The sequence below is a fragment of the Antedon mediterranea genome, chromosome 8 (assembly GCF_964355755.1).
Source record: "Antedon mediterranea chromosome 8, ecAntMedi1.1, whole genome shotgun sequence".
In the NCBI taxonomy this organism is placed as follows: Eukaryota; Metazoa; Echinodermata; class Crinoidea; order Comatulida; family Antedonidae; genus Antedon; species Antedon mediterranea.
In genome coordinates this window covers 26,717,026-26,735,699 of record NC_092677.1, presented here as the reverse complement: position 1 = coordinate 26,735,699, position 18,674 = coordinate 26,717,026, and the positions used below count along the sequence as shown (strand labels likewise).

The 18,674-nt window shown below is 33.8% G+C and overlaps 1 protein-coding gene across 2 annotated transcripts in view; it reads right to left on the bottom strand.

The window, feature by feature from the left end:
• The window catches only part of LOC140056324 (NACHT and WD repeat domain-containing protein 2-like), a 33,486-nt gene that overhangs the window by 4,259 nt on the left and 10,553 nt on the right, over positions 1 to 18,674 (bottom strand). Inside the window, exons 1-9 of one of the 2 annotated variants that reach the window (XM_072101662.1) lie at positions 16,364 to 16,832; positions 8,139 to 8,434; positions 6,306 to 6,508; positions 4,568 to 4,844; positions 3,996 to 4,222; positions 3,627 to 3,789; positions 3,065 to 3,399; positions 2,554 to 2,745; positions 647 to 2,275 (exon numbers count right to left, since the gene is read on the bottom strand). In XM_072101662.1, the coding sequence (XP_071957763.1) occupies positions 647 to 2,275; positions 2,554 to 2,745; positions 3,065 to 3,399; positions 3,627 to 3,789; positions 3,996 to 4,222; positions 4,568 to 4,844; positions 6,306 to 6,508; positions 8,139 to 8,434; positions 16,364 to 16,374 (3,333 nt within the window). In that variant the 5' untranslated portion in view covers positions 16,375 to 16,832. Of the gene's footprint in view, positions 1 to 646; positions 2,276 to 2,553; positions 2,746 to 3,064; positions 3,400 to 3,626; positions 3,790 to 3,995; positions 4,223 to 4,567; positions 4,845 to 6,305; positions 6,509 to 8,138; positions 8,435 to 16,363; positions 16,833 to 18,674 lie in introns of those variants that run through there. The other variant, XM_072101661.1, reaches the window with a different exon arrangement.

Sequence of the window (18,674 nt, the reverse complement as noted above, 5' to 3'; positions counted from 1 at the left end):
CCTCATTTTGTAGTTAATATAAAGCTAATCACTTCCATAGAAAAAAAAACGGGAAAAAAAATAAAATGGTTAAATTCAACCAAAAATCCATTGGCTGGCAGCCAATTTGACCATTTTGTGCTTTTAATTACATTTTTTTCAGGTAAATACATTTTTTTTAGATCCAATTTTTGGTCAAAGTGGATAACTATTACGTTACATTAAAATGGAATATTCAACAAAAATTTGTTTAAGAAATTATTTTTTCAGGGGGACAATACATCTTAAATACAGTAGATGCCCTTTATTCAGGGGACACGGAGACACTTTCCTGTGAAATAAATGAGGAGAATATATTTACACTACAACCAACCCATTTATATCGGGAGACCAAAGGGGTACTATTATTATTATTCTTTATATTATATATATACCATATCTATTCTCTTTTTCCCCCCTAATCGTTATATTGTGATCTTATGCAATTGCTGTTCCCTCGTATCATAGCTCATGTTGTTTTATAGGGTTCAAGTCTTATAGCGTGCTTTTTTCTCTCCACACTGATTTTTATTATATCATTATAATTACTCTGTATTCAACGTTTTAATTAAGTGTGGAGAAACAAATTGACAAACAATAAACAAATTGTGTAAATGTTTTGACTAACCTTGATGACGCATACGACATAATGACCGTCATTCGATATTGATGACATCCTGGTTATAAACTCATGTTGCGGGATTCGCAGATCATGAACAAGTTTACGGTTATTAAGATCCCAAACTAACAGAGGACTTGGTTTCTGCGTTTCGTCACCACAAACGCATTTCTCACCGTTCGCACTAACCAACAAACTGTTGAGAAAACGATCTTCTCCAACTTTAAACGTTGAGACGACATCGCCTGTGGAACGCTTAATAATGTTGACCGTCATACGGTTCCGCGACAATGCAACAACGTGCTCTTCGTCATGCATTGCAAAGTACGGCATTTTTAAGTTCATCGTCCCTTTAAGTTCGCTTTCTAGCTCGCCCGTGTCTAGATTGTAAATTCTAAGAACACGGTTACAAAGAACTATGACCTTATAACTATCGATGCAACATACATTACGCGGTTGATCAATATTTGTCAGTGTTCGTACCGCTTTTTGCGATACGATATTCCAAACCGATACCACTCCCTTAGCGCTTGAAACAGAGATAACATGCTTGTCATCGCCTTTAATACGAAATATAGCGGTGAGGTCAGATTCTTGCGTTTTTTCTAGGTTTTCCGAGGCATCTAACGGTTTCAAACATGCGTGAGATGGCTGAAAGTTTGAATAAGGTGGCTTGTATGCCATATTGCACAGAGTAACCATACATGGGTATTTTGTCTCTTGTCCCTTTAACGTATCACCCATTCGTTGTTGAATTTGAAGCAACAACTGATAGCCATCACAAATTAGTGAGTAGGCAGACACCTGTAGCATATTTTGTAATAGTTTTAAATCTAAATCGTTGGGTTTCAATTGAAGAGCAAGAGCTACATCGTCTAATAGTTCATAAACTCCACATTCTTTGAGCTTTAACATCATCCAGTCCTGATCCCATATGTAAGTTTTACAATAACTTTTATCCCCACATTGGAAGGAATGGTACGGCAGTTCCTGTAACCTTCTTACATTAGGCATGTCGCCGTTCTTAGCACTTTGACAAAAAAAATAGTTACGTAACTTTGAATACAAACCAGCCTTTTTCTCATTCGTGTCCAAGTAACGCTTCGTTGCCGTCTCTAAAATAACGCGGTAGCGAAACTGACGTAAACAAATTCTGTTCTTAATATTAGATTGAATGAAGGGTTCAAGTTCAAGGAGGATCGACTCCAAAAGCATTGTGGGCACACACTCAGTTTTTAATTTTTTCATAAGCTCAGAATTCGTTGATAATAAATCGTTCATTTCAACATTTGACAGTCCGTACCGAGCGGTGCAAAGATTTCCCACAATGCACGAAACCAAAGTTCTTCCAAACCGTTTTTCCAGACTTTCAAATATTGCGTCTGATTGAGCAATGAGACTCGATTGCAAACTCAGCTCGTTACTTGGCGTAAAACTGTGCCATTGACACGCTTCATAGCACGCCATGTGCACAAATAAGGGAAACGGTTGTTTTTCAACTTTGTTGTTTAAAAATGTCAATTGTTCCTCATTTAATGTTCTTCCTTTTGACTGCAAACAACGCTCAATTAAGTTTGTAATCGTTTTTTCATCTAATGCTGGAATTTCAATCTCAACAAGATGACTGCCCAAATGAGACTGGAAAAAAAAAATGAATTTTACAGTATCTTACAGACTCTAAAGCCCTGTCTACATTATCAAACTTTATGTGACAAAAAAATGTGATGTGCCCATATATGGACATGATATTGGGGATAGTGTAGACAGAGCTTAAAAGCAGCCAGAGATCCGCATTTGTAATGCATCATTGATTTCATACTACATATTTAAACTTTTTATGCAAATTTTGTATGGTGAAAATTTATATTGACTTATTTATTTATTTTGAAGATCTAAACAATTCATACAAACCTAACCTTAATATTTTCATGAGTTTTTGTAGAACTTGTGCAAGTTAGAAGTAACTTGACATGGCTTGGTAGTGTGGTGGGAAGCCATGACACGTTCATGTCCAACGTATCCAGTCCGTCTAACACTATCAACACTTGTCTTTCAGATGAGGCCTTTAGCAGGAGTTGAGACAACGTACACCCTAGTTTGTCAGCACCCTAGTAAACAAGATATTCATCAGTGTTGTATCAATCAATGGTATGGCTATGTTCAATAGTAGTATAAAGCTGTCTTTATGCGACAAAAACATGTGATGTACCCATATATGGACATGATTATGTCCATCAATACCATATTTGGGCACGTCACATTTTGGTACTGTAGACAGTTGACTAATACAAGGATCATATGAAATCCATAATAATTTATAATAATTTTTTTAATTTAATTTATATGTAATTTTACTTTCTATGGGCCAAAGATTCTGAAATAAAGATTGAATAAAACCTATTATCAGTTATAGAAATATCTACTTACTTTATATGAAACAGAGACATGTTCTTGGTAAATATGCGCAAGCTGTTCGCATATGCTTTGCACCAAGGAATTCACGGAACGTGACGCACCAGACGACCCAACGAACCGTATCACGTTGGCCATCGAGTCTCGTTGGCACATCTTTGTAATTTTTGCAGCCACGCCTGACTTGCCGCTACCGGTAGCACCGTGAATTAGTAGGACCTGCTTGGAGTCACTTGTCAAGTGGTTCTTTAGGTCTTCGAGGAGGTGGGTCTGCCCAACAAAACTCTTACAGTGGTTCTGAGCAATAAGGGTATGATGAAGCACCTCGTCAAATAACCTGTTGCTGATTTCTATCAATAAAATTTGAAAATAATCTGAGAATATTTGTTTGAACCAAGGTTGTGACTGTAAGTAGTTATTTGTATATATGTTATTTCAACAATATTTAAAGATCATTAGGAAACCTGTATATTTTGTACCTGGAAAACAACAAACAATATATATTATATGCCTTGACTAAAATGTTGTCACAGTTCAGCTGTTTTTTGGAAGATTATTGCGTAATAAAATGACTTACTTGCAGTTTGTATCTCTTCATCAATACGTTCTTTTTCAGAGATAGATTTCTCTATGACCTCCATCAATTGCTTCAACAGTGAACTTTTCAGTGTCTCCACATACTGCTGGTGAGAGGAGTGAACCTGTGGATCCAGACCACCTTCCTTCCAAGGAACATTGAACTTTTAAAAACAATAACATACTAACTGTTCAGAAAATGATGCTCCCTAAAGGCTTAGTACAATTGTAGATTTTAGTTCAGGCATTTGTTGTGTATAAAAGAAAGGCGAAAATTATTTTCTAGGTTTTGCTTAAATAAATTTTAGACTTCAATGTTAAAATTAGAAGATGGGGAAGTTCAAGTTCAAAACTCGGATGCAATGTTTACCTTTATGAAATGCGATTCTATGACCTGATCAGCTAACCGACGGGTCAATTGAATCAGTTGTTCTTGAGAATGTCCGTCAGGTTCCTTAGGGTCACCGGCAAGGTCAACATATTTCCACGCAACCTCGTCGGTTGAATCAAAGTCGTTGAGAACACGGTGAACCCAAACAGTTCCTTCTTTGCTACTGGTGGGGCTAAATATTCCATCGCTAACATCCATTTCAATATCTACATTTGAATCAAATTCAAAAACTCACACTTAAGTAAGTATTTCACTTAACTCAATAAATATTTAAGTATTTCCCTTAAATTGTATGCACTTAGGATAGGAGATTTGTTTTTTTATTTTAAGAGTAAGTATTTTCCTTAGCCCAAGTGTCATTGGTGAATATAGGCCACAGGGTTTCGATTTACACTGACAAAATGTGATGTGCCCATATATGGATGTGATGATGTCGTATCACTAGCATATGTGGGCACATCACATTTTTTGTCAAACTAGTTTGATAGTGTAGACAGAGCTATTTAAATGAGTGGGGCTGGCCGCATAAAGTAATTAATAATAAATCGTACCTGAGGCCATATAAAATTCTTTTTCTTCTTTCCCCCAACAATTTCTCATAATTGAGCAAATTTGTTCTTTCGTCTGTGGCCAATCTGCGAAATCATCATGAGACTTATGAGGCGGTTGTAAAATATGAACCTGCGGAATGGCATTGGTGTCATGGTAGTAGTAACGATTAATCAGTTCTTTTTGTTCTTCATCAACCTTCTTCTGCAAACGGTCAAACGCTGTTGACCGAATTTGTTTTGGACAAATGCAGCGGTCATGTTTCTGGTTCAAGAAGAGCTGTCAAAAAAAGAAGTTGATAAGTTAATAATTTAGTTATTTAATTTTAAGTGAATTTACTAAGTACTTATTCTTTATTTATCTCAAATTGCTTAAGTAAGTTAAGTTGGAAGTTGTTGAGCAATATAGTAAACCACTGATATAATATCATGGGTTAAATTAATTAACAAAATCATCTTTAAGTCAATGATTTTGCTTAAGTCAGTTTTCTAAATAACAAATAGCAATTATTCATTAAATTTAATATGATAAAAAGAACAAGTTTTTCACTGAAGCACTTCTTAACTATCTTGACTTAAGTGTGGTTCCCACTCTGATGCAATGCAAGTGCAACTTAAGTGATTTGACCAATCACAAGCGATGGATTATTCAAACTGCTTCTTGCCATTGTCTACTTGCTTGCACAATTGCGTTGTGTCCTAGTGGGAACCAAGCTTAAGTAAATATTATATATATTCCATCGCATACCCTTAACATTTCCCACAAATTCACTACATCTTTCTATTGATTTTTGGTATAGAAATTTCAGAACATAATCAATATAAGTCTTTTATAATTTCATCTGAGCAACTTTAATATGCGGCAAATTTATTCTAGTATCATATAAAAGATGTTTTTCTTCCTTATTAATTTGAAAAGTATAATAGTAATAATGGCATTTATTCATTCAGAAATGTTACGAGTCATAAATGTAGAGTTTATCAACGCAAAACCAATAATTTGATTCTGAATTGGCTAGATAATTTTAAATGCATGAAATCATCTCACCATAAAAAGCACGCTAAAACTAATTAGGAATTTTACAACCTAAAAAATCATCCAAGTGTCAAAGAAAATGTGCATTGTTTAGTAAAAAAAAGACACAAAAGAACAAGAGTAGTAAAAGGATTTAATAACAAGCAAGGATGACTATTATTATATCTACACAATTAATCATTAAAGTCCCTGGATAAAAATTCAAATTATCTACCTATGAAATAATGGAGCATGCCAAATGATTTGATATGCACAAGATTGTTGATTTTAAAGTGGTTGAAATACAAGTTAATACGACTGTAATAGGATTTGCTAATGCAAGACGTAGCGAATGATGTCTTGTTTTAGAATTAAAATCAGTATTGGCATAAAATGACTAAATTCATCGTACCCAGATGAAATTCTAAACAGCTTTAAATCTCACCAATATAAACCACATGAGAGACAACCACCATCTACTTAAAGCTCTGTCTACACTATGAAACTTTGTGACAAAATGTGATGTACCCATATGGACATGATGTCATATCACTACCATGTTTGGGTATATCACTACCATATTTGGGCGTATCACACATTTTTTGTCACATAAAGTTTGATAGTGTAGACTTAAAGGCTTAATATACTAGCATAATGTACAATTAAATCAGGTAAGGGTAAACAAACATCTGACCGATTAAATATAAAGTTGTAATAGTAACTCACCAGAAAGTTTGGACCAGTTGACTTTGCTTGGCATTCTAGGATCACGTTTGAGCAGATGTCTCGAGTGTTTTTATCTTGAACAAGGTTGGTCCAAGAACCCTCCTGGGGGTCAACGGCCAGAAACTCATAGCCTAACTCTGAGCAATGGGATCGTAACTTTGGGTAGATATGCTTCCAGAAAATGTTTCGTTCTAAATCCGAATCTACACAAAAAAAAATTTGTTTTAGTGTGTTCACCTTTTCATGCATTTAGCTCTAAGAAAGGGACATTGCAATACTGTGCAAGAATCATCCAAATCACTTATTGATTATATCAAAACTTGGGCTACAGTATAACCAAAGACAATCTATAATTTATTTTAAAAAAATGTTACTTTTTTTTTTCTAATTTTAATTTTTCAAACTTCTTTCTAAAACACTTGAGCAAAATTCAAATCACGTAATAATATTGATTATATTCATGACTTGGACAAAAACAAAATAAACAACCAAAAGTTGTAGCATTTTCATAATTTTTTCTCTCCATAAATTTCTGTCATAATTATTATCAATTGATATAATCAATCAAGTGATTTGGAGGTTTTCTATTTTTATTTATTTATTCCTTTCAGTGAAACACAAAAAGGGAGCTGCACTGATGAAAGACAAGAGCTGTCAAAGACAACTATCACCAAAGGGCGTGTCTTTCTTGGGTTTTTGGGGGTTTGCGCATATTGCAGTAGTCACCTAACCCCTTAAGGAATGTGGACGTTATACCAGATGAATGTTTATCGACCCCAAGGATAAAAAGGATTGTACTTTGACACTTTCCAGGCTATTGTTATCATGTCCTGTAACAATACAGTGTTACTTAACCAATTTTAGACCGTGACCCAGAATTTAACGGCACAATGCCTTAAAACCACACTATTCAACTGCAGACAATCAACCAACACAGTGAATATTACATGTGAAGCAGAGGTAAACGATTGATCAATGCTAGTTGCTAAGTAACAGTTTTAACAATGGACGTAAAAATATCGAAAACAATAAACCATAAATCCAGCAAAAATAAAATATGTTCATATGCAAGGTCTTACAACCAGGTACGCACATATAGTGTTTTGCTTGAAAACTACTCCACAAGGTATTCTACGGTATATACAGTACAGTCAACACTTCCAAAATATGAAAATCTTGGGCTGGGCTAATATGTCTGGTATTCAGAAAGCGTTTCTAATTTTAAATACAAATTTAGGACCTTTTGGAGTGACCTCAGGAAAAGTTTAGTATTGGGAGAGTTTCCGTATTTCAAAAAGTTTGGTATTGGGCGAGTTTCCACTTTTCAGAAAGTTTGGTATTGGGAGAGTTTCTGCTTTTTAGAAAGTTTGATATTGGGAGAGTTTCCGGTTTTCAGAAAGTTTGATATTGGGAGAGTTTCCGGTTTTCAGAAAGTTTGGTATCTACTCTAGTAGCTAGATCAACTTTCGTATGCACTTTGAGGTCCAGAGAATTTCACTTCAGAAATAGGTTTAGGGTGTTCAAACAATCATTTTTGGCTTGGTTACACATTTTGAAAATGTGGCAGGAGGTCAAAAGGTCAGGGTGAAAGGTCATAAGACCAAACACCTTAATTCTCTGGACCTCAAAGTGCATACAAAAGTTGATCTAGCTACTAGAGTAATTGGGAGAGTTTCCAGTTTTAAATAGTTTGGGAGAGTTGACTGTATTGTTGGATTCAGGGTACAACAGATTTATGTGAAATCTATACACAGTTGTTTATCTAAAGGCCATTTAAGTACATTTCTAGTATTCTTTAAAAGGATTTTAGTCAGAATAGTACAGATTTCTTACCAACTGCCACAGCACTAACAAACATCCGAACCATCCGAGGTTTTTGAGTGTTCTTTACAAAGCCCAACTGACCAAAGAGTAACTTTTGTACATCATCTCTGTAGAAATCTAAACTCGCTGGCGATGGTTTCGGTGCAGGTGCTGGTTCTATCTTCAATGGCGGTTCTACGGCAGTTCGGTGCTCTTTCTGTTGCGGAATGACGGTGGGTGGTGGAGGATCTGGTTTCGGCGTTGGTTCTTTCCTCTTCTGCATGTCGTTGCTGCTTGACGCAGCCTTGCCCTGCCGGTTACCCATGCTAAAAAAGAACATTTAGAGTAATATATGATACCAGGAAAATAATGTTACATGGAAAAATAAAGTGTATTAAATAAAAATTAACCTCTTAAACTAAATTTTCAATTAATGTTGTGAGCTATGTGGAAGATGTACAGTACTCTTCATGTCTGTTCAAGTCCAAAAACGACCCTACAATATCGAACACCAGACTATTAAAGACAGTTGGTCTCTGAACTTAAGTGGCGGACAGGAAAATCTATTTCTGGGTATAGGAAATTAGCCACCAAGGATACAGGGCGCACTACGATAGGAAATGGTAATTTTATGGTGCCCACGCTTCACTGATTCCGGTGACAGGTTCGAGAACTCGGAAACACACAGAGAGTAATTTCTAACCCAGACATGAAGAAGGTCAATGTAAAATCTTGTGCTAATCTGAATTGATGAATACTCGGACATGGTTTATCCGTCAAGATTATTAATCATGCTTTAGTTATCCTGAATCAGAACACAATGATTCATAATAAGTGACAAAATATCAAGTCAAGTCAAGTCAAGTATCATTTATTATCATTTGTTTTAGGAAAAACATAGAAATTCTGTTTGCTCTGTTGGCGGAGCACAATATCCAACGGACACAACACGAACTCAAAAAACAAGAACATTACAAAAAAAAGTCTACATCATATTTAAAAAAATAAATATATTACAATTATTATAAAAAAATTTCATTTATAATCATTTTTCTAGAAAAAATGTTTGAAACCAGACCCACAATGCATCATTTAAAATGTGACAAAAGGAAATTATAAACTGCACAGTGAAATACTGGAAATTATAAACTGCACAGTGAAATACTGAAAACTAATTTTTTAAACGAAAAAGAAGAGGAAATTTGTCAGAATGAGAAAAACACTCCAACAAGGAATTGAATCGGTAACCTTCTGCTTGATGTGCAGACGTGTTAACCACACCTACTCGGGCTTTTATTAAATTAATTTTTTTTTTTATTTGAGAAAATGACTCCTCCATCTGAAAAACAAAGAGTGTGTACAGTATGTACAGCAAATAAATATCTTACTAAATGTTTTTTGTAAAACTCTTAAACTCTGTCTAAAACTATCAAACTTTATGTGACAAAAATATGTGATGACTCTTTTTTGTCAAACTAGTTTGATAGTGTAGACAAAGCTTTAGGAAGGAAACATATTGAATGTTCTAACAGACCGAAAATATCGAAACGACTCTTCTTATACCACACAAACCAGGAACTATGCCGCTTCCACGAGATTAGTCACCATTAAGTTTCACTTAGTAATGACTACCACCAATTAATATCAGACAGACATAAGTTACAAATGGGAGCACCGCTGTCAACTTTTGAGACATTTCAACAAATGGAAACAAGCAAAGATAGTTTGGAAAAAGTGGTAAAATATTCTGTAAATTAAATTAATTTTGACATCTGTAGAAAAGTATGGGTATTAAAAATTGTGACTTTTGTAGCAATTTGTATCTATTATTATTGAGGAAATGTGTTTTGACAGCAACAACACAAGTCATACACAGTGATTATAGAAGTTTAAAAATGATCTTATCTTAAATCTATTAAGTACCATTTTTGCTAATTTTTTTAGATAAAATTTTTAAGTAAATACAGCACTTTTTCTTACTGTATAATCTTTCTCTTATAATCTTTGTCAAACCTTATGTGACATATGGACGTGATGATGTCATCAATACCATTATTTAAGTACAGTACAGTATATCACTACCATATAGTGTATGGGCACATCTCACGTTTTAGTCAAACTAGTTTGATGGTGTACAGGTAGACATAGCTTAAAGAAACAGCAACTATTTGAGATCCACCTTTTTATGATTTGACCACAACTAATACTGTACTACACTACACACATAGTGTAGCAGAATGAAAACTTGAAACCTGGGAGATGTAAAATATTATTCTCCCTGACTGATGAAATTAAGCTTGTTGGAGAATTGTCCAACAGAAACACACCTTCAGATAAAAATATAATTATGAGGTATTAGTAACTGTCCTTGAAAAACATCTGATGAATATTTAATGAGTTTCAAAATACAATACAAGGTGATGGTTATCCTAGGATAATATAGCATTCATATCTTGTCTTTTTGGGCATGTGATATTAAGATCACACACATGAAATGTGTGCATTTAAAGCAAACCAAATTTGGTAAACTTCTATACCAAGATACCATGTTATTCTTTACTCCATGAAGATACCAACAGTACAACAAGAAGACTATGTACACCGCGTCTACTGTACAGCGTGCATAAGCTTGGTTTGAACTTGAACACAACTCAATGACTTAATGTACATTATGGTCACAATGCAAGTGAGTTGACCAATTACAAGTAATTTTTCAGATTATCCATTGCTTATGATTGGTCCATTAGCGAACTAAGCTTAAGGACTGCAATTTGTAGCACACCTGTAAGTTTAAATTATAGAGGTCCAAATGTTTTAAATTAAGTTTATTTTAATGTGATATCCCAAGATTTTTTATTTGATATTATGGGAGACCATTCAAATTACGATGTCAGATTGGTTTAGAAATATTGTTGTAATAGAACAATATATCTTAATTAAATTATTGCTATTGTATTTATCTATTAAACTTTATTTCATGAGGCCATGAATAGAACAACAATAAAAAAGATAAATACATTAAAAAAATCATACTTTCCATACTGTATTAAAATAAAAAAATATTAAATTTATCATCATTAATGTAAACATCAAAATCAGTACAATTGAATTTTACAATGTACTCAATTTTAAAATAAATGTTTACCCCTATTACATAAATGGTTCAATCCAAGTTGTCTTTAAGCAGCAGTAGTATGGACAACGTCACATGATCAACAATGAATAATAGATCTTGCACACTTGCAATCAATTAAACACAACAGATTACATACAAATGGATCAAAAGGCAAAAGATAACAACATGGACCTGCATGATAATTTACCAAAAGTCATTTACTAAAAATCCAAGGTCAATTTCACGACAAAAATTAATATAAATAGCAGTTTAAAATTCTTTATCACACTAGGCCTAGCAAACTGTACAAAACGTCAATTCTTCATATTAGGATGTTTCGCAGGCAATAAAACATTGAGGGCGTCGCGCAAAACATAGAATAGAATAAGTGAAAACTGTAAACTCCTTTCCAAATTTTCGTAAAATAAATAAATTACTTAATAAATTATCTATGTTTTAAATTATAAATAATCATGCATTGTTTCTAAAATATATAAACAATATTTGTTGTGTAATATAAATATGGTTGCTGATATTCACAAAAAAAGAATATAATTTGACTACTTACATTTGTAAAGCATCCGTTTCGTTACTTAAAATTACATGTGTGACGTACCTGTTTTTATTACGTACATGTGCGATGTACGGTCAGTTTTTGTTACGTACATATGCGATGTACCTGTTTTTGTTACGTACATGTGTGACGTACCTGTTTATATTACATACATGTGTGACGTACCTGTTTTTGTTACATACATATGTGACGTACCTGTTTTTGTTACGTACATGTGTGATGTACCTGCTTTTGTTACGTACATGTGCGATGTACCTGTTTTTGTTACGTACATGTGCGATGTACCTGCTTTTGTTACGTACATGTGCGATGTACCTGTTTTTGTTACGTACATGTGCGATGTACCTGCTTTTGTTACGTACATATGTGACGTACCTGTTTTTGTTACGTACATGTGCGATGTACCTGCTTTTGTTACGTACATGTGCGATGTACCTGTTTTTGTTACGTACATGTGCGATGTACCTGTTTTTGTTACATACATGTGTGACGTACCTGTTTTTGTTACATACATGTGTGACGTACCTGTTTTTGTTACATGTGTGACGTACCTGTTTTTTTTACATACATGTGTGACGTACCTGTTTTTGTTACGTACATGTGTGACGTACCTGTTTTTATTACATACTGTACATGTGCGATGTACCTGTTTTTGTTACATACATGTGTGACGTACCTGTTTATATTACATACATGTGTGACGTACCTGTTTATATTACATACATGTGTGACGTACCTGTTTTTGTTACATACATGTGTGACGTTTGTTACATACATGTGCGACGTACCTGGTTTTTTTTACATACATGTGTGACGTACCTGTTTTTGTTACATACATGTGCGACGTACCTGTTTTTGTTACATACATGTGTGACGTACCTGTTTTTGTTACATACATGTGTGACGTACCTGTTTATATTACATACATGTGTGACGTACCTGTTTATATTACATACATGTGTGACGTACCTGTTTTTGTTACATACATGTGTGACGTTTGTTACATACATGTGCGACGTACCTGGTTTTTGTTACATACATATGTGACGTACCTGTTTTTTTTACATACATGTGTGACGTACCTGTTTTTGTTACATACATGTGCGACGTACCTGTTTTTGTTACGTACATGTGTGACGTACCTGTTTTTGTTACGTACATATGCGATGTACCTGTTTTTGTTACATACATGTGTGACATACCTGCTTTTGTTACGTACATGTGCGATGTACCTGTTCTTGTTACATAAATGTGCCCTGTTTTCGTTACATAAACATGATCTGTTTTCGTTACATAAAATACATGATCTGTTTTCGTTACATAAAATACAAGATCTGTTTTCGTTAAATACATGCGTGATGAATCTGTTTTTATTACATAAATGTGTGACTTATTTACCTAACAATTGAGACTTATAGACTGTTAATTAAAATTATTGCATTGCATTCATTATAATTTACAGTATGCCAAATTACTTTACTCTATATAAGACGGATGTCTGTAATCTGAAAGTTTTACTATTAGTATTATTGATAATTATTATAGTTTAATCAATATACCGTAATTGATCAAACATGGACACAAATTGGCTACAATTAAGTGGTGGGAATATCTCAGATTATTATCGTTTATCGTTATCGTAAATATTAACAAAAATTAGGGGGTCACGTGATCAGTCAACCATGTGATTACAGTTACAAACTAGCTGAAAGATGGTTTAATACTAATCAACTTTAATTAAAAGACTTTAATAGTTATTAATAATTTTCCTTATATTGATGATGCCCGTTTTGACGTCAGTATAATCCGAGTGACAATAGACCAGGTCAAATATTTACCCAAGTGACCTGTTGTTGCCATGACAATACGAGTACGCAATAAATCTTTTTGGTTGGCTCACCTCTGGGACTTTAATATTTATCTTACTTTTTTGCATTGTTTTACTATTTATTCAGAAGGTTTGCATGGGTTATGACACTTAACCTTTATTTGAATTCATGGATGGTGGTATTTAAGCCAGTGGAACTTAAGTTCTCAAAAGCGATAGCTAAAGAGACGGAGCTAATATTTGCTGTTTACATTAAAGAATGAGAAATTTAAAGGCTTGTTCGCACTGGACTTGAAAAAATTGTAAATTTAACCAGCGAACTTATAGTTTATACTAAAAACTAACTGTAAAGCTTCGTTCGCACTGGACTTATAAAATGACAAATTTAACTGAGGTAGCTTTACCCAATGTCATTGGAAGATTGGACCATCATTCGCACTTGGATATTTTCACACAGTTAGTTTAAATACTGTAATTTTACCAACATGAAAAAGTGATGTTAAATCATTTTAGCCATGCGGTTAGTTTTACGGAGACCACGGTACAGTAAGTTTTACTCGGCAGGCAGTGGTCAGTAAATGTTCTATTTGGTTTTTTAACCCTGTGGGAATTATAGTCAGTGTTCAGATTGGACTTTTCTTGCTCACTTTAGTCGGCGTCCCGGTTAATTTGACCAAATTAAGTCCAGTGCGATCAAGGCTTTAGACTTGCATATTTTCACCCAATTAGTTTTACCCCTGACATCTAGCAGAGTCACTTTTTATGATGTGTATCTTTATTTATTTATGGGCAAATGCCAAAGGTATAGCAATACACAGATGGATGGACAGAAACAAACAAATGTGGAATTTAAACAAACAATAGGTATGAAAACCGATTTGGAAATGAGAAGTGTCAATTGTATAAGGAAAGTGTTAATTAACACTAATTAAGTCTGCCACAATACATTCATTCATTAATTTCTTTTCTTTAATCCTCATTGACTAAGTTCAAACTGCATTTAAACTCATCAATTTAAAGTCATTTGTAAATGTTTTAACTTTTACTAATAACAGTGTACTATTGGTTGCGTTTATAAAGCCGGTTTTCGACTAGGCGAATTCATTCATTCAAATTAGCAATAATATTTTATTTCTAAACAACATTATTGAATTTGTTTTAAATATTATTTCTAACCCCATAAAATAAACATTAGTACATATTACATCCTTAAATGCATAAAATAAACAGTAAAAAATTAATTTATACTAGGGATACCGAGAGCTGACTCCATTTTCATTACCACGATTAAACAGCGCGCACGTTACTATGCGCGCAATGTCATTGACGCGGTATTTTTTTACTTTGGTAAACACTTTTTATTAGGTAATTATTCTGAAAATAAATTAATTATGAAAATATCCTTTTGAGTAAATATTCATTTACCTATTATTCTATAAGATCAAGTATTTTTTATTTCCATTTCATTCAACCAAAAATGTTAATATAGTGGTTAAAAGATCGTTATCGCCTAGCGCGTATAGCTTTTGTTTACTACGAAACCCTCGGAAGGCTCAATGACCTACCATTTTCAACCTTATTTTTGTAGTTGAGCCTCTTATGACCTCAAAATGTATTTTATTCCTACACCAAGATAATATAGTTCCACATACCATGTGCTTGTTACTAAGAAAAATATTAATTTTAAGTGCTAAAAAACAGTTTTATCCCGATATGAGGTCTATATAATTCGAATATTTCATAGTAACAGCCCATATACCATGAAAAATAGCTGTTTTGTCCATTTTAAAAATAATTTTTGGAAAATTCCGAGAGGCTCAACTACAAAAACGCCATTTTATGGTATGATGTCATCGCAAGCCAATCAAACCTTCGCATTCGACCGCTCCGCATGTCTCACGGTTGAACGATTTTGGATTCTCGCCCTTTGATTGGTTGACGCAATCAACACACAGCGGAATAATTTTCTCGCAAGTGCCGTGAAGTCACATGGTGTCAGGCCTGTCCAATTACACGGGAAAATAATGCATTGAAATTCTTCGAATGAGGTTAAATAAACACTCTTTTTTATATAATAAATAAGTACTATCATATTTGATTGAATTTTAAAATGTTGATATATATACAAAATATATTACTTAAAACCGTGATTTTATATAATTATTTTTACGAAAAATGACTAGTTCATACAATTGTCGACTGGGGGCGCAATTTGTTTACATCGTTCGTGGCTAAAAACGATCATTTTCGGCGATGTTTTAAACCCTATATTTCGAAAACTACAAGTCATATTTTCATAATTCTTTCTTTATTATAATATTGATACAAAATACTAACAGGCAATGTATAATTTGTTTGCAAAATATTAACTTTTAATTTCACATCGTTATCCCTATTTATACATATATTTTATATTAAATATTATTTTTTAAATAATATTGAGTGGGAAATTTGCATTTTAATATTTTGATACAATGTATTTAAAAAATAATATGTACATGTCTGCATGAATCTAAGTAAGTAGGTAAGTTTGTGATTGTGTACAACACCTACTCATTATGTATTGTACAGACTACAGTGTAACTAAGTAAGCCTATTTGGGTTATTTATTACTGTATATCCACTAATCTATATATAAGACATGATAATGTAGTAGCGTCATTGTAAGAAATTACAAAGTACTACAATAGATCAGCAATCAATGAAAGATGGTGTAGCAACTCAAATGAATCACTTACCAGTTCCCCATAGTCGTTACTTAGGCCAACAAGTCAATAAAAAACCTGATACATGTCCACCTCCACAGCCTGCTTCCATCAACTGATTATAGCTCACACCTTAGGCCTAGATCTCAGTGCAATATAAGTCCTCCACAAAGACAGAAACAAGTCAGTAAAGCCAGCCAAGCTGGTGTGTTGGGCTAGGCCGTGACAGGCTTTTCAGCACACTCAAAAGGGTTAGGCTGTCTCCTCCTATCGTAGCAGCTCACTGCACAAGCACCAATATTCAAATGAGCTAGCCAGCCATATTGTGCTTTTTGCACAGAGGTCAATCCACTGCATATTCATACTAATGTAGGACATTGGATTGTTCCATTATGAAAGAGGGAGGTCATTTATTAATCCATGTCCAGTACTATCCAATCCCTTGTTAGGGCTAACCACCAGTATATGGGCACTTTACTAAGAGTGTATTAGAACTACTTGTAAGTTATTTAATTGCTATATTGCATAAAGAGCAAATAGTATGTAACAGTTAATAACATTCTCTATCCACCCTCTATACTTCTTTTACTTGCATTATGATTGCTGTTAGTAAACATCTGTAAAATTTGTTTTAATATAAATTATTCATATTTTAATCATTGAAGAAAAAATTATATCTTTAAATTATGTTCGGCTAGCATTGTTTTTGTATTACTATTGTCTATGTATTGTCACTGAGTGTACAAACACTTAGTTTTAATTTGTTTGGTTTAGAATGTTTATTTGTACGTAGTTTAAGTTGACTGCACCACTAATGATTGTGTTGCCACTGATCAAAAAGTATTTGTCAATAAAGTTATTATTATTATTATATGGTTAAAATGGACCTGAAATGGAATTTCGATTTTCAAGAAATTCACATATGTTATTTAAATGTATCAAATTAACACAAACCCATACAAATAAAAACAAAATGTATAGTATTTTGAGTAAAAACGAAATTTTAAAATACCATGGTAAATTAGCAAAAATTACTCACGCCATTGCAATATTCTATTTCAACGGCCGTCGGAAGCCTCTATATTCACGACGTCACACGATGATATCGAGAGCGTGTATGCCGCCCGATAGTCAGTGTGAATGATCGACGGCCTGGAAAGATACGCGAAGCGTTGACACTAATACTAATTTATTCAATATCTAATGTTGTTGAAATATAGGTCCCTAAAATGTACTTCGTTTGTTCTAAAACCCGAATTTAGAAGGCCTACCTCCCAAACCTTTACTAGGCCTAGGCCCCCAATCCAGTGCGCGGAGTCGATCCACCACCCACATCATGCGGCGAGGCTCCGTTTCATGTGCATCCAAGGACCAAAGCGATATCAACAACTTGCTGCGCTCATTGTCAAGTAAAATATGAATAAAATTCGTTTTCGAACTGCCTGATTCGTGACAAATAAATTATCATCTCATATTACTAATTTAATTCTGCTAAACTAAAAACTAAAGAAACTAACACATTTTAGCAGTATAAATTACGAACGATACAAAATACACGAACGGAAAATATGGATACGCATCATTGCGCACGGAGCTGTATCCCGGACAACGTTGCCAGGCCAACTTCGGTATTGCCAGAAAAAAAAACGTTGATTTTAAGATTTTAAATCGTCATTTACTCGATGAATAACCGTTTATACGGTAATAATTTTATCTAAAAAAATTCTAAATACGTTTCTGCAAATGCACAAGCATTTTTTAGAAAATACTCCATAGATTTCAAGAGTTATAGCCAAAAAACTGCAAATTGTCCATTGGAGGGATAGGAATATATTCGCAAAGTGACGTCACTCGCGAATTTTTTTGATTTTCAAATGGGGCTTTCCCCAAAAGGGCCAATTTATATTTTGTAACAATATACATTCTAGCAACACCTAATAGCCCCCAAAACATCATTCTAAAATGAAAAAAATCGAAAATCCATTTCAGGTCCATTTTAAGTAAACATCAGTTCACAACTTCAAACAAATTTTTTCCCCCTACAACAAATCTAACACAATTAAGCAGGGTCACCTACCCCCAACCCCAATAGAAATGTTTAAGCCTATACAGTACATCCAATGCCATTAAATCACCCATTCTATGTTGTAACCCAGATGTATGTTGTCCCTTTTATTAAGATAATCTCACTCTTCCCTTATCCCTGCTTTTATTTTATGGTATACAGAAATAAATTGATTCAATTTGACCTCTAGAGGGCTCACAATAGAAATGGTTTGACGATCATAACGTTTTTGTAATTTCTTTCATTGCATTTAAAAAAACTGATAAGATTTGTTTAAAC